The sequence below is a fragment of the Aythya marila genome (assembly GCF_965140915.1).
Source record: "Aythya marila genome assembly, chromosome: 2".
Lineage (NCBI taxonomy): Eukaryota > Metazoa > Chordata > Aves > Anseriformes > Anatidae > Aythya > Aythya marila.
The window spans coordinates 91,282,755-91,295,904 of record NC_139043.1 but is presented as its reverse complement, the minus strand read 5'-3'; the positions used below and the strand labels follow the sequence as shown (position 1 = coordinate 91,295,904).

General features: G+C 34.4%; 1 protein-coding gene across 4 annotated transcripts in view; it reads left to right on the top strand.

Moving 5' to 3' along the window:
- PTPN3 (protein tyrosine phosphatase non-receptor type 3) overlaps positions 1–11,481 on the top strand; it is a 126,353-nt gene extending 114,872 nt beyond the window's left edge. For 2 of the 4 annotated variants that reach the window (XM_082753587.1, XM_082753586.1), the window contains exons 25-27: positions 947–1,092; positions 1,732–1,867; positions 4,472–11,481. In XM_082753587.1, the coding sequence (XP_082609713.1) occupies positions 947–1,092; positions 1,732–1,867; positions 4,472–4,549 (360 nt within the window). In that variant the 3' untranslated portion in view covers positions 4,550–11,481. The remainder of the gene's footprint in view (positions 1–946; positions 1,093–1,731; positions 1,868–4,471) is intronic. The other 2 variants (XM_082753588.1, XM_082753585.1) reach the window with 1 other exon arrangement.
- Positions 11,482–13,150: the final 1,669 nt, after the last annotated feature.

Here is a 13,150-nt window from a genome sequence, read left to right as displayed (position 1 = left end):
TCTATAAAACTGTTTTTAGGTATAACTGAATGGAAAAAAAAATAAAATAAAAAAATAAGCTCTTCGTATAGCAGAATCTTTCAAGTAATGAAATTGTGTTTGTAAAGAAAAAGGTTCTTCTGTGGTGGAACAGAAATCCTATGTTTACAATGAACACACATACATATATTTCTATATATAATGAACTATATATATGTTGTTTTCTAACAAACCACAGTGAGCAAATGTTGCAGAAAACTTCATATTGTTATTGAATCTGTAAGCACACGTATATTTACAATAAATACACAGCTGCACTTTGAGAAATTGAATTGGATTGCAGAATGAGATAAAAATGGCATTCAGTTACTTCTTGTGAGAGAACCTAATAGACTGCAGGTGATGAACGAGTGATGTGAGTCTTACAGCACAGAACCAGTATGCCAGCACAGCATTCCTAAATACTGTATGTACTACAGGACATACAGCCCCTTTTTTTGTGAAATGTAAAAACAAAACCATGCTTTTGAGCTGTGATTGGGCAGCCCCACTACCCCGCTGTTGTTCTGAATGCTTCTTCTGTTCTCAGCTGCTTTTTTTCTTCTATTTTTCACTCTGTTCTAAACTCTTGCATGATACTGTTATGAGTAAGTCTTGTAGCATTGTACCTCAGGTGAACTGTTGGTGTCAAGGTATAATTGGCCAAGAGTCAATAAATTAAGAAATTGAAAATCTGTTTAGATAACAAATTAAATTTGGTACCTCATTAATTTAGCAAATGTTAGTCCTTTGTATGTAAAGAATTACATGTTTATGCTTTACTCTGAACTATAAAACAACAAACATTTTCAATGTCCTACATCTCAAAACATTTGCAGAATATGCTCACCATGAAAAGTATAAATTGTGTCTGTCAATACAGGAGTTGTAACATTGAACACTTTTTGAAAACCTTACTATATTTCAGACAGAACAGCAGCACAATGTCACTCATCTTCAGTATGTTGCTTGGCCTGATCATGGTGTTCCTGATGACTCCATGGACTTCTTGGAGTTTGTGACCTGTATGAGACCAAAGAGAGTGGAGAATGAGCCAGTCCTCGTTCACTGCAGGTATTTGTGTTTTAAAATTCTGACTACAGATTTGGTTCAGCCTTTGAACAAGCATTTACTTTGAAAAGTGTCTGAAAGGCAGTAGATAGCTTGAATTAGTTGAAAATGCTAAGACTATGCAACATCAAAACAAGGTGAACAGGGTGTTTTTTTTTCTCTTCCTTTCTCCTACAATTTTTTGGTGAAACTGCTTAGTTACGTAAGTATCACAGAGCTGATAATCTGTAATGTAAGTTGTTCTCCATTTTCATCCTCCACCAAGCCTGTAAACTTATCGTGAATGGTACTGAAAAGTTTTTCTGTGGATAAAGAACCTGTCAATTTAGCAGTCATTTAGCTCTTGCCTTTTTAGTCAAAAATATAAAATCAGTATATGTAGATTATTAGCAGTTATAACTGTTAAAAAATAGTTTACTTTGTTTGGGCTTAAATTTTTTTTATACAAAAACTATTTTCTTAGTAATCATTGGCAAGAAATATTACTGAAGTTTATTTAAAGATAGGCTTTGTGCACTGTTTTAGTCATATAAAGGTCTTTCTGTAATTTGTAAGGCTATTTAGCATCATAACATTGTGATAAGAATGTGATGTATTGCAAAATTGTAATTTTATAGACGATTTTTCTATTACATTTCACAGTGCAGGAATCGGTCGCACGGGTGTACTGGTCACTATGGAAACAGCCATGTGCTTAATTGAAAGAAACCAACCTGTTTATCCACTGGATATTGTACGAAAAATGCGAGACCAGCGAGCTATGATGGTGCAAACATCAGTAAGTGATGGAGATGGAGAAGGAAGCCTCATTTTCTGTATATTGCACTTGTTCGGTTTTAAAAGAGATGCGAGGTGTTAAATGACCTAGTTCTGTGAGGCTTCAGTTGCCATTATAGTTCATGCTTCCTACATTTAACGTACCTTAGCACAATGAAAAAGGCAGCTTTACATGTTAGGTGTGTATTTAACTGTTTATAGATATTTCTTACCTTGCAGTTAAAAGGCAATTAATTTTTATACCTTGCAAGTAGTTCGAATACAGAAAGTCACCTACCCAAATCATGTGTTTATATTCCTTCATATAAATTCTATGCAAAAAGCTAAAATAATTTCTTGGTTTTCATTTTTTGTACAAAGCCTCATAGGTCATTGTTAAACTGAAGGTAAAATTAAAGGGTTTGTGCTACAATTTGTAGAGGGAGTAGAATTTGATAGGAACAACATATGCATCTTTTTCAATTGTGCTGATACTCTAGTTTAGGAGAAACAAAGGGCAAGAATGAAATTGAGGAAAAGCTAGGTAATATCAATAACTGAAATATGAAAATAAGAGTTTTTTTTTTTAAGATGAAGATGGTTTGATAACAATTTGAGATTACGAGGACAATTTTGCTAGCTATGAAAATGAACTTCGTGATGTTAGAGACAAGGGATGGGAGGCTCCACTTCCTTCTATAGAAGTTGAACAACAGAATATTAAGTATGCGTTATCTGAAAGAGCTAAATGCCCTACAGCAAATCAAAGTAAAGTGGTCTAGACCAACAAAGTCAGCAGTTAAATCTTTTTTCTTTAAAGAAAAGAAAAAAAAAAGAGAGAGCTTTGGTTTCCACTTGAACAGGGGAATCCCAAAATCACAGAACATTTAAGGTTGGAAGGGACCTGATCCAGGGGGGTTGCCCAGTTCTAGCAGTCTGGCCTGAAGCATGTTCAGGAGCTCATTAGAGACTGTACATGTACTCCAGCTCTGCGAAGATGATATACATAGCCAGATGCATGTTGTGAGTTAAGATCAGGGCATACTCAGTAAGAATGGACTTGGCAGAGCTATTAACAGATCAGTTTAGTGTCTGCTGTTAATCATGCAAAAGCTGTAGTTTCTCAAAGATCTGTAATTTGGTTATCAGAAACAGGAAGACAAAAGCTTCAATCAGTATAATCACGCTACAATATAAATTGTATAGCTATATGGCCTTCCATTTGGGGAAAAAAATAGCACTATATTCCATTAAAGAGAAATTAGATATATTAAACGAGGTAGAAAGTAGCGCTTTTAGGACATACATAAGAACTAGTTACCAACTGAGCAGTAGGAATACAGGCAACAGATAACAGCAAAGAAAACAAGTAGTCAGAGCCTGAGTCAGAGGAAGCAACGCTGAAGTGTTCATTCATATTGGTTCAACAACTTGATCATACAAAGAAGTTAACAGAAGTAGTGAACAGCGCTAAATATCACAGTTGACTTGTTCAGGCAGTAAAAATATGCAAATGAAAATAAGAGAAAAGTCAAGGTAATTAAGAAATAAAGACAAAAGAACAAAGTGATATTGGAGGTGGGAGTAATTGACTGAAGAGTTGAAAGAAAAGGCAAGAAACTTGAGATGCAGATAATGAATTTCTATCCCCAACTTTTCCTTAAGCTTTTCTGTGCTTAAGAGAAAATGTATTGGACATGTATGGACAAGAATAAAGTTCATAACTACTGGTATTGAAATGCAACGTGAGGTCCTTCACAGAGTGAGCATCGTGCTTTAGTCCTGTCCTGTGGGAAATACTGGGGGAATGTTTCCAGATCCTTCTGGAGAGTTGATGAGAACTGATGTAAAAGGGCAGCTGGGAGGCATTGTAATAGTATAATTCAGAAAGCAAACATCTAATTTGTGAATACCTTATAAAAACTAAATGAGCTCAACATGTTGAGGGACAAAAAAATTAATGTGTCTGCTGCTCTTCAGAAAATACTCATTCCAAAGGTTTTGATCACTTTCTGCTATGGCAGAAGATGATGTGTGGCCTGATTACAAATTTAAAATCGAGCAACTCTACCTTCTGCAATAGTGTAGCCAAAAAAAAAAAAATTAGTAAGGTATTATGGACTCTATCAATATATCCTACATGATAACTCTAAATGCATTTTTGGCTATGTAACTGAAATGTATCCAGTAATATCTAACAGCAAGATTGGCAAGATTAGAGTACTTGTAATTACCAGGTAACAACACAAAAATATTTAGGTGAGATTTATAAAAGGCTTAAATATCTAGTTGGACTAAATTCAAAACAAACATAAAAATTTACAAATTTACATAGCTTTTACAAATAAATTGTATTCTCTGGGATTTAAGGTTGTTCTTTTAAATTTGGGTATTGGGTTTTCCTTAGTGTGAGACTTGTAATGCTTCTCATTGAAATAAGTAAATGTTCCCTTTGTGTCCTGTGAATGCAACTAGGGGAGCTGGATTTTCTCCTTCTGTCTTTATACCTCCTCTCCTGACATTGTCCAGGAGAAAAGGAAGCAATGAGACTGTTAGCAGTATTAAATAATAACCGTATAATCAGGAGTCCTAACTAATCCACCAAAAATGTTTTTTTCTTTTACAGAGTCAGTACAAATTTGTTTGTGAAGCTATTCTTCGTGTTTACAAAGAAGGTTTGATTCGACCACTGGATTCCAGTTAGCACAGCAGTGAAGGATGAAACTATTTTCCCCTAAAAAGACTGCTTTTTAAGTAAAGCAGAAGCTTGTTTCTCAAAGCAACTAGAAGGGACTAGAAGCCCATGGGAAGACAGATGAGCACATTTGAACAGTGGCACTTTAAATTTCTCAAGAAAATTGCTATATCGTGTACAGTATAAAGAAATCGTGTAGATAAATGAGAGCAATTGTGTGTAATATGCTTTATTTACATAGGCACCATAAACAATCATGGAAACCTTAATACATATCTTTCACTGCCTTAAAACACCCCTTTCTTTGGAAGTTACAAAGGTCCTTGGGTTTCTTTTGAAAATACAAAAGGAAAACTACTAGTATTGAAATTATTCAGTTTAAGAAGGTATTTAGTATCTTTGTATTGTATGGAAGTTCATTGAAGGTGAATTTGTAGCGTTCTTATTGGGACTCTAAATATTTATGAGAATGTAACCTTAACTTCAAAAGGCTGAAAATCTTCAAAGGCTAATGCATAACTACTGTACGTTAAGAGCTGGATAAATTAGGTATTCAGTTTCCATAAATCTATTAGTATGCCAGCTGTTATAATATGCTGTATCACTGTTTGTAATGTACAAAATGATGCTGCGTTTATACAGGTGGTACAGTCTACATCTTTTCTTGATCATTTTTAACTTGCGGTTTATCCTTCCAACAGTGACCTACTTCTTAGTGTTAGCTATTGTATTTCTTTTCTTTCTGTGTCTGCTGTCCTCCTTGACACTTGTTTTTCATTGCTTTTTCCATATGTGGACTGAAAACATTTTAACCTAAAATAAGGTTTTATTTCACCTTTGTTTCCATGTGTATTATGAGTTCTCAGATGTAAATGTGGATTAATGTTGCACACAAGTACTAGACTTTTGACTTGCTGTATATGCAAAGTAGTCTAATCCAATACTGGAAGAAAAATTACTACTGAACCCATCAAATACATTGCTGCTAATTCAAGGTGTGAAGCTTACAAGGGCACGGGTGTTGCTAGTGTTCAGGTGGTGATAAAACATTGACTTGCTGCCCTTCAGCAAAAACTGTACTCCTATCCAGTGAAACACAATTCTGTTGCAAGAGTTCTGTGGATTTACTGTGTTTCTTGCTTTATGGAAATGCAGCTAAATTCACACGAAGATTGACATAGAGAGAACGAGTTTGTACATTGCTAAATAATTCACCCTAAGGTACACTGGTCTCCATTTCATTTCAAATGGGAAAATTGGACTTTCTGAACAATATAACCACATTTGTATGATGTTAATTTATTTTGTGTGTGCTTTTTGATTACCCTGAGATAGTTTCTTCATTTCTGAATGGTGTTAAAAAAGTAAATTCTAAGGGACTGTTTAAAACTATATTATTTAAAAGATTAGTCCTAAATAAGGAAAAACATTTGAGGCATATTAGCCAGATGTTTATATGTATATAGAAGGAAAAATTAGACAATTTTCTTTTTAGAGGTATATATATTACACATACACAAACTTTCAGATATATTTTAAAACTATGGTTTGTATTATGAATATTGTCATATATCTGGAGTTTCATTCTGGAAACTGCCACAGCTGTACAATATGCATCTTTCATGTTACCAGAAGGTTGTGTTTGTTGTTTTTTTTTTTTTTTCCCCTCCCAGGATGACTGAAAAGTGAATGTAGTATGTGCTAAATTGCTAACCCTGGTCTTCTATAGGCCTAGTCTTTTCTTCCAGGTTACATTAGTTATAAGTAGAGAAAAGAAGATACCTGGTTACTATTTATTGATCAAAAGAGAGTTTTTTAGTTGGTACTCACAGGGTCATTGGAAACACAGAAATCGTCTTGGCTTTGTAGGTTAAAGTGTGAATAAATTTGTGTTTGTTCTTATATATTGCATTCCAAATTTTACCTTTGCTAAAGTTTTTATAGTGCACTGGGTTTTTAAATTCCTACTTGACTGGGCACAGATTAGAAGGCAAGAGACTAACTCTGGTTCACTCTTCACTTGCTAAACTGCATCAGGTCACTCAATCCATCTGTGGCATCAAACATGGAATACTTCTGGATATGCACATTTTGCTTGGGAAGCTTTTTTTGAAAAATGCCTCTGAAAAATTGTTGTACAAGTACAAGCTGTCTGCAATTGTTTGGGAGAACACTGAGGAGTGAGACAATGTGAGTAGTGGGCACTGAAGAACCTGTGCTTGCTGGCTAGTTTTTCTGTTTTTTGGTTTTTTGTTTTTGTTTTTGTTTTTTTAAAAAAAAAAGCTCTCTTTTGTTGTAACATATGTGCCTTTCTGTTAAAACATCTTCTGAAGTTGTGTTGTGACCAGATCTCAGAGTTGCTGCTTGCAGGTGGCGTGACTTGTAATTAATAGTTTGTCAAGAAGTGAAAAAGGCACAGGAAAAAAAGGCAAGAGAATAAATAGTAAGAAAATATTTAGAGCATCTCTGTGACATTTGTTTCTTTCATAGAAGTAATTAATTACTTACCGCTTGTGTTCAGGGTTAATGACATATTCCTATCACTATTTATGTTTCTTCATGTTGAATATGTATTTTACCAAAACTTGGTAAATTTCTTCAGTATGTAACTCCAGCCTCAAGATACATGGTATAGGTTTGACTTGCGTTAGCGTGTGTGTTTTTATTTGATAATGGTCATATTATGACAACTGCTGCTCTTGTTCTGGTAAAGTTAGATGGTTTCAGTAATAGCATTCTTGAACTCTTACTTGGATTTTAATAACTTGAAATTTCTGGCTACTGATACTCCGCTTAAAGCTATAAAAATGGTAATCTCTATATTATTTGATTATTATTTTTTTTGTAAAACCACAGAGCAAATACTAACTACACAATTAACTTGTGCATTGTGTCCATCTTTATTTCAGTCTTGCTGGATTTTGCACATGTACCTGTAGGGTCCTTCTGGGAGAATGAAGGGGTTTTTATGTTCTCTCTGTACTGTGTGATGACTTTGCACTGAATGATGTATGCCTTAGATTTGATCTTGCAACCTAAGGATAATTATGAAAACATCATCTTAACTGCTGGCTTTTGTTTCTGAAAGAATTAGAAAACTAAAAACTAAAAAATCAAGTTTCTTGATTTTTCTTGTAAGAGTTTTAATTGCTAACACACAAAACATTTAACTGTGCCAGGCAATCGACAAATAGCAGAAAATGCTGTGAAGTCAAGATTCTATATAATCTTCCTAAATATTTTAACCCCCCCCCCCTTTTTTTTTTTTTTTTCTTTGCCTGTGCTTGTGTGAGCATGACAATAAGCATATAAAACTTCTACTATGGTGGAGGATGAGGAGGGAGAACCTTTGAGATTTTCACCACTGTGAAATACACTAACAAGAATCCCTCTGAATTAAACAATTTTTGATTAGGTGGCTTTATATTTGATACAGAAATAACTAAGATGCTTATTCACTGTGTCTTCAAAAATATTAAAAGGGAGCACTTCTGAGATAGAGGTGGGAGGGAGAGATCTTTATTGAAAAGGAGAAAAAATAGAGCTATAAACCATGAACGCCCTTTGTGTAACAGGATGTGTAAAATACAAATCATTAAAATACAACCAAACCTTGAATAGTGGTATTTTGCACCAAAAAAAAAAAAAAAAAATTAATCCAGGGGTTTGCTCACTATAATCTTCTCTTTAGATGTTGGTACTAAGTTATATGCAGTCAAAATATACCTAGGAGTCCAGCAATACCTTTTAATGCACTCTTTTTCTTTCTTTAACAGATGGTTTTATTTTCTTCCCTTCTTTTCTACTGTGCAATACTTGGTTTAAAATAAATAAATCTATCTAAAGATCTGTAGCTCTGAAATATGTAATGAATTGTGCATTTGCTTTATTACAAGCATAATACCATTTTACAAGACAAGATTCTCCTTGTAGATAATGTTCTTAGGTGTCAGACTGAATGCATAAATGGTCCACTGGTTGAAAATAGACACGGCATGGTTCATTTCTGATCAATTAAAATTTAAGCATTGTTACTTCACTGAAAACAGTTTTATTGTCATATCCTTAAATGTAACATTTAGGTGCAAATTTATTTTATTCATTCATATAAAGCTTTTCCAGAGTGCACGCTGGGAAGTGTTTGTGCTTCAGTTGGTAACCTGCAATTAGTCTACTTGGTTAAAAACATTTATGAATTGAAACTATACAGAAGGTAAAGTTGTGTCATGAAGCACATTGTTCAAAGGCAGTTGAAAGCCAAGTGAATGATTAATTCATTATATAAAGCATAATGTTTTGATTAAATGGATTCTCATGCGTTTAAGTTCTGACACTGATAGTGTTAAGCCATCTCAGATTACTGTCTATTTTAACAATAGCATTATATTAACAGTTTAAATATAGCAATTTAATGAAATACGGGTTAGTTTTAGTGTACTTTAAAATATTTAATGTTTCAGTTGTTCAGTAGCTGTACAATCTTCAAACAACAGTATCCTCAATCACTATAACTTGCCTTAAGAGGGAGGAAAAAAATCTTGTAATGCAAGAGAATGACTAGCGTGTGATTTTCCATGGACTTCACCATTTTTCATCTCAGACTAACCCTGTCACAATAGTGCTCTGGTTTGAATATTGGTAATGAGCAATGTTGAGGACCATGAAAGTAATGGAAAAAACAAATTCTGTAGACTGCTGACACTGTTTAGTTTGGGCTATAGTTAAGACACTGGTAGCTATTGTCTTTTTTTTTTTTTTTTTTTTTTTTTAATAATTTCAAGTTCACCCTGAGAGGCAACTTCAGGAAGGGGAAGCAGAATGTACCTTTTTAGACCTCTGATTTTGTTGCAGGCTACTTGGGTAAGAGTCTTAGGTGGCATGCTCTTCTGAGCTTAGCTGCAGTTTTTGAGTCTTCGGTGAAATTTGTATTTAAAATATTAAAGCATTGCCTTTATTGAAACACTTCAGTTTACAGTCAGTTTCTCAGTTACTTTCTTGGCTTTCATGATGTAATTTCTTGAGTTGTCATTGTTTTACCTTATCAGACACTTTCAAGTTTCTCACAACCGTAAAACTGTAGGGAACGTCTTGTTCAGAGCAGATAAGATCTATATTTATTTTTATTTTTTTTTAATGAAATAAAATGTTTTAAACAGCTACAGTAAGGATGGGAAATGCAATTTTGTCCCCTTTGTGGAATCCTTTTCTATGGACTAATTGCATCATTTCTCTTGGAACAATTTCTTTAGTAAAAAGCCCTACTGTTGGGATTTCATTTTTGTCAAACTGACCCAAAAAGGAATTATAAGGTGAATATTTTCCTCACATACTGCTGTTTTTAAATAATATTAAGCAAAATTGAAATCTTTCCCTTCTAAAAATGATTTTGACTGCTTTCATTTAGTGTCTTTTCCTGTGATTGCATATGGAACTTGAATGGGGCTGGGTAACTAGTGAGGTTGCAAAGAGCAAACATGTTGTGCTAGATCAGTTAAAGCCATTACCAACATCAATTACCAACTGAAGCCAGTCTGTCATCATATTTCTATCAGCCTTCTGTAGAATGACTGTTTCTTGATAGGAAGTCTTTGGAGCTTGCTCTCCAGATACCAGGAGGTCATCTTGTGTTAAACTAAAGTAGATGTGTTTTTTTGTTTGTTTGTTTTTGTGTGTTTTTTTTTTTCAACAAGAAAAAAAAAACAGTAAAAAAGTGAAGTAGGGCTGTTTATTCAATTCTGTACAAAACACGCTTATACAAAAACAAAAAAGGCAAGCTGATTGATGGTAGCTGTTGAGTTATTCTTCATCAGTGCCTGTCTAATTCAGAGCTTAGGATATATGAATAAAAACCTGGTATAACTGATTTTTTTATTATTTTTTTTTTAATAGAAATTAAGTGACTGTATGTAGAAATTGGGTGGGGAATTGGTATATGTGCTCAAATGTAAATATATTTCAAATCCAGATCTTGCAAAATAAATGTCAAGTACCGATGCTTATATTCCAGAGAGCTGTGCGGCGAGTACTAAACATAATTTATTTAGGTTTTCACACTTCATTGTATAACCTTAACAGAGAGATGTACGATAAATAAAAGGGACAGTCCTATCAAGGCCTGAAGTTGTTGGGCATTCATAACAACAAATGATGTATTGTTTAAAACTGACCTTTGATGCAATGCAGAGGGAAATGTGCTTAATAGTACTTTTTGAAATTACATAAAATTTGGGAAAGCTGAAGTATTCTTGGCAAGCTTTGTACAAGATCCTGCTATTCTAGTCAATAAGTTCATATTTTCATGTGCTCAGTTAATGTTTTTCATCAGAGATGTAGAAAAGCCTTGAAAGGTAATAGTCATTCAGTGATACAGCTGTTAGTTTTTTGTTTTGTTTTGTTTTTTGTTTTGTTTTTTTGGTCAGTGGATGTTTCTGTACCACTCTTTACTTTCTTCTTCTGAGATCTTAGGTGCCAGTGCATTAAAGGAATAAAATAATGTATCTGATGTATTTGGAAGGTAAGGAAAGAGTTTATTTTGTATCCCAAGCTGTGCTTTTCTTTAAAATAATTTGAAATGTAAATTAATGTTGATATCGCAAAGCCTAATTTATTGGTAAAGATGTAGACACCTCCTGAAATGAATGTATCTTTTTTATTATTATTTTTATAGGAATAAAGTGTTGGTTAATGTTTCCAGTATAGTTTTCTTGGGGTTTGGATCTCTTATGAACAAAACTATTACAACCACCATTTTATGCTTATTGGTTAAAGGCTAATGGTGAAATAAAGCATTTTTGTCTATATGGCTTTGCTGTGGCTTTATTGATGAAATTATTGCGTTGTATGAAAAAGTTACTTTTTAAATGCCTTTTAAAAACAGCACATGGCTGTATCTTGAATTTTATCAAAGCAAGCAAGCTGGTATGGGAAGTGTCTGCTCCATAAAGAGTGTGAAATTTTTTTTATAAAGAGCTTGCTGGAGAAGTAAAGCAACCAGTAAGCCCAAAATTTGTAGGGCTATTCCCCTTTCAACATTATTTTTTTTTTTTTAAAGAGAATTATCTTGATTAATTAAACCAATAAGCCTTTGTACTCATGACATATATGGCCACATACACAATTGTTTGAAAGTAGATTTTATTTCACTTTTTGTTTGCTGCTGCCTATAAAATGTGCAGATGGGATTTCCCATCCATCACAGTACTCCCAGAATTACCTGTTGTTACTCTGGGCTTCTTGTCATGTTTTCACAGCAAAGCAGAGACTAGTGAAGCCATCCTTGAATTATTTTCCTTTGCATGTGTATGTGAAATATAAGTTTATAGGTTTCAAACCAGAAAATACACTGAAGAATGAACCCAACGCTACTAGATGGGTAGAGCATTGACCTTTAAATGTTTGGGGTTTGGTTAAGAACTGGAGTAGCTGTTAGTAAGCACTTTTTTGCTATTGACAAGAGATGGCTCTGCCTACTAATTAGTCTTTTTAAGCTCTGGACCAATAATCCTTCAGGATGATTGCTGTGCATCCTGATGAAGCTACAAATTCAATGAAATCTTTGTGAGATAAAGTAGAAGGCCAAAACAAGCCATGTGGGTGGCTGGGCCATAAGGTTGGAATTTCTTACAGGTGCATGGCAAACTGTACCAAGTTGGAGGTTTTGCTGAAAATCCCCATGAAACAGCTTACAGAAAGAGGTAGCAGTGTCTTCACAACTTTTAGCAGGATAGGACATGGAAGAGCCTTTTGGAGGATGTTTAAGGCAGAAGTAGATGTATGCATGCTTCAGTTGCTTGTATACTTGACTCCAAACCCAGGATTGTATTGTCAAGGCTTGCCCTGAGCTTTTAGATTGTTCTCATTTAAAACTAACTATTAAACTGTTGCTCCTTGCAAACTACAAAGCAATATCTTGTCTGAGTATGTGGATCCTCGGCTCTAACCTGGGTAGCTCGGATCATGCATGTTCAGAAGCATTAACATAAACATAGTGTAGCTCTTTGGATTTACGTTCATTTATACAAATTTCAAGTTACCATACACTGTCAGTTTCAAAGCAGGCTGACTTAAGTATAGTAATTAGCCTAAGAGGATGTAGTGACTCCAGCCTTCTGGTTACATGCCAAAAATTAAAGTGTATTTTGTTTTTGAAGCTATTCGTTGTATCCTGACCAGACGCAATGTTATTTTGTGTTCAGAAAGTCATATCTGTATTATTTTCACCTGTGCTGCTGCAATATTTATTAGTTTAAGAATTGCTATTACAAGAGAATCCATTCTATTTGCTTAAGTGTTCCTCAGAAATCTCATTGCTGAGGGCATTTGCATTTTGAATAAAGTGTCATTTTTGTCCTCACTGAATTTCCTCTAGTATTGTATCTCTGCTACATCTGTAGCACTGCCTGCATTTCATGAGATACCAAAGGATAGGCAGGAGTCTCTGGCTGTCTTGTGCATGCAGCTTCTCCAAGAGCTCTTCCTTGTACCAGGAAGTTGTGGGGATAATTTTGAAGATTGAAGCAGGAACTGAGGGAGAAACAGAACCGCCAGCTCAAGGCAAGTTAGGACTGAACAGAGCCCAGATGCTACACACAAGGACCACAGAAGGATGCT